General features: G+C 36.1%; 1 protein-coding gene across 1 annotated transcript in view; it reads left to right on the forward strand.

The window, feature by feature from the left end:
• Nucleotides 1–1,230, forward strand: part of Sec61g (SEC61 translocon gamma subunit) — a 6,729-nt gene extending 5,499 nt beyond the window's left edge. The window contains 1 exon segment of the mRNA XM_031341335.1: nt 1,071–1,230. Coding sequence (XP_031197195.1) covers nt 1,071–1,080 — 10 coding nt within the window. The 3' untranslated portion in view covers nt 1,081–1,230.
• The last annotated feature ends 1,100 nt before the right edge of the window (nt 1,231–2,330 follow it).

Raw genomic sequence — 2,330 nt, forward strand, 5'->3', positions numbered from 1 at the left:
GGGGGGGTGGAGAAGAGGGAGAGATTGGTATTTAGGTGTTTAGAACACTGAATTCTTTATCCTTTTCTAATAAAGATGTCAATGATGATAATAGCCAGCCTTTCCTGAAACCTTGTCCTGCTAATGTTGAATGTGAATCAACTTATTTAACCCTCTGGAAGAAGCTGGGGTACAGAGACAGTGAATAATCTGAGTGGCTCACAGGGCTAGAGCAACATGGGAAACATGTTGGATGCTAGTTACTTGGAAAATAGTTCATGTAGTTAAAACACTATTTTGTTGTTTTACAGTTTATCTACCATGTAATATTAATTTTTTTCCCATAGTGGAAGCGAAATAAAACAGGGTTTTGATGTGGTGGGGTGATAGAAAATGTACTTTCCATGTCCCAGCACAGTAACTGTAGAACTGAAAGAAATATTTTTAGGTGTTTGAAATAATGTAAATCAAAGAAAATGGAAAGAGAGATCTACCCACAAACTCCTCACTAAATTGTTTTGGAATCCCATTTTTTTTTCTCATGACTTTTTGGGAGTGATTTTTGTCTTTTTGGTTTTGATTTACAATTGTCAAAATTAGTATACACAGTGCTGTAATTCAAAGGAGCCATATAGTGCTGTGCTTTTAAATGTAGGTGGTCTTCTGTAGAGATGTTTTGTTTTCATTGTGCTTAAACTAGATTTGTGGGTCTCCTGATGGTCGGCCCTATGAGGAGAGTGATGCCGTCTTTTTCTCTTTTTTTTTAAACTGGTTTCTTCCTTGAATGTTATGAAAAATTGAAAACTTCATGTGTAATTAATGCATTTTGTTATGTTTAGACATGTCAGACTGTTCCAAAATGACATTCTTAAAGGTGCGTACATAATGAGTGTTAAAATGCACGTGCCCCAGAAGCTACCCATCATTAAGGACCTTTTCAACTTAGATTTTAATTTAGTGTTATTCTTTTATACTGTCTTGGGATAAAGTTAGGCGTTGTTCTCTTGAAAATGGGTTTTATTTCATAAAATCATAGCATGTTGCATTTCAAATGATATGCTTAAAAGTGACTGCTTTTCTTTCTCTTGCAGGGGTGGCTGAGTCTTGGGACAAGTGAACCAAGGAGGGGGTGACAAGCTCATGAAGTAAAACATTGCCTGGATGCTTGTGGTTTTTGTTTCTTTTCTCCTTATGAGGTTTTCTATTTCTAAATTAAAATAATTTCAAAATAAACACTTTTTCCATAACAGACATTTATAAAATTTTAGTAAAAGATGATACTAGATTTTTTTATTCCCTTGAGTTTCTGGTTTGAAGGAAAAAATTAAGATAATTGCTGAAACATTGTAAATTCAGATGCTTTTCTGCCTTAGACTGTTTGGGCTGTTATAATGAAATACTCGAAGCTAAGTCATTTGTAGGGATAGGATTACTTTTTCACATCCTGAGAGCCATGAAATCCAAGTGTAGCAGTGCCAATAGTTTCAGGGGTGGTCTCGGTGCTTCAAAGAGTGGCCTAGGATGCTTCCTATGGCTGAAGAGGCTTTAACAGTGGCCAATAATCCCTCAGATAGGGAGGACCCTATGTGACCAAATCACCTAAATACCCAGTCTTATAGCTGGAGATTACATATCCCTGGAACATTAGAGCAACACATTAAAATCATAGGTAGCATTTTCTGACATGTTTTGCTGTAGTAGAAACAGTGGGTAGATGATGGGAAAGATAGTGAAACCATTACTTCTGAGGTAGGATAGTAATTTTGTCTACATTGTACTTAAATTGTAGATAGATAATACAGAAGTTTAGATGATACTTGAAACAGCTTTCTGAAAATCATGGTTAAAGTCTGGAAGTGAAGTTCTTTCCCCACAATGTGCTAAGTAGTCACACCTCGATAAATATCGACATTCTGAATTTATTGATTCTGAATTTGTTTTTTGTCTACTTATCAGCACACATGGCTAAACACTGGTAGTTACTAAGATGGTAGGATCTTTACATATGTGTTTTGTATTGCTAGAGTCATGACATGTATTGATGAACTTACTAAAAACTCTTAGAGTTCTGAACATTGGGAATTCCAGTGTTCAGGTTCCAGCATCCCTGGATTGTGACTGAGAGCAGGAAGTAGACAGCTAGCAGCTTCAGGCTGTTTGGTAATTGTCTCTAAATCCATTTACGAAATGAGGACTTTATGCTTTAACCTGTGACTGGGCCTACCACTCAACTCTATTGCACTGAGGATGCATCCAAGCTATAGGAAATAACCCAGCTTTTCTTTCAGATCCTTCATTTTTTTTTTATCATTGTGATTATAACTGATAGTCTGATTTTGAAATGTTTCTAG

This window comes from Mastomys coucha, unplaced genomic scaffold, assembly GCF_008632895.1.
Source record: "Mastomys coucha isolate ucsf_1 unplaced genomic scaffold, UCSF_Mcou_1 pScaffold22, whole genome shotgun sequence".
Classification (NCBI taxonomy): Eukaryota; Metazoa; Chordata; class Mammalia; order Rodentia; family Muridae; genus Mastomys; species Mastomys coucha.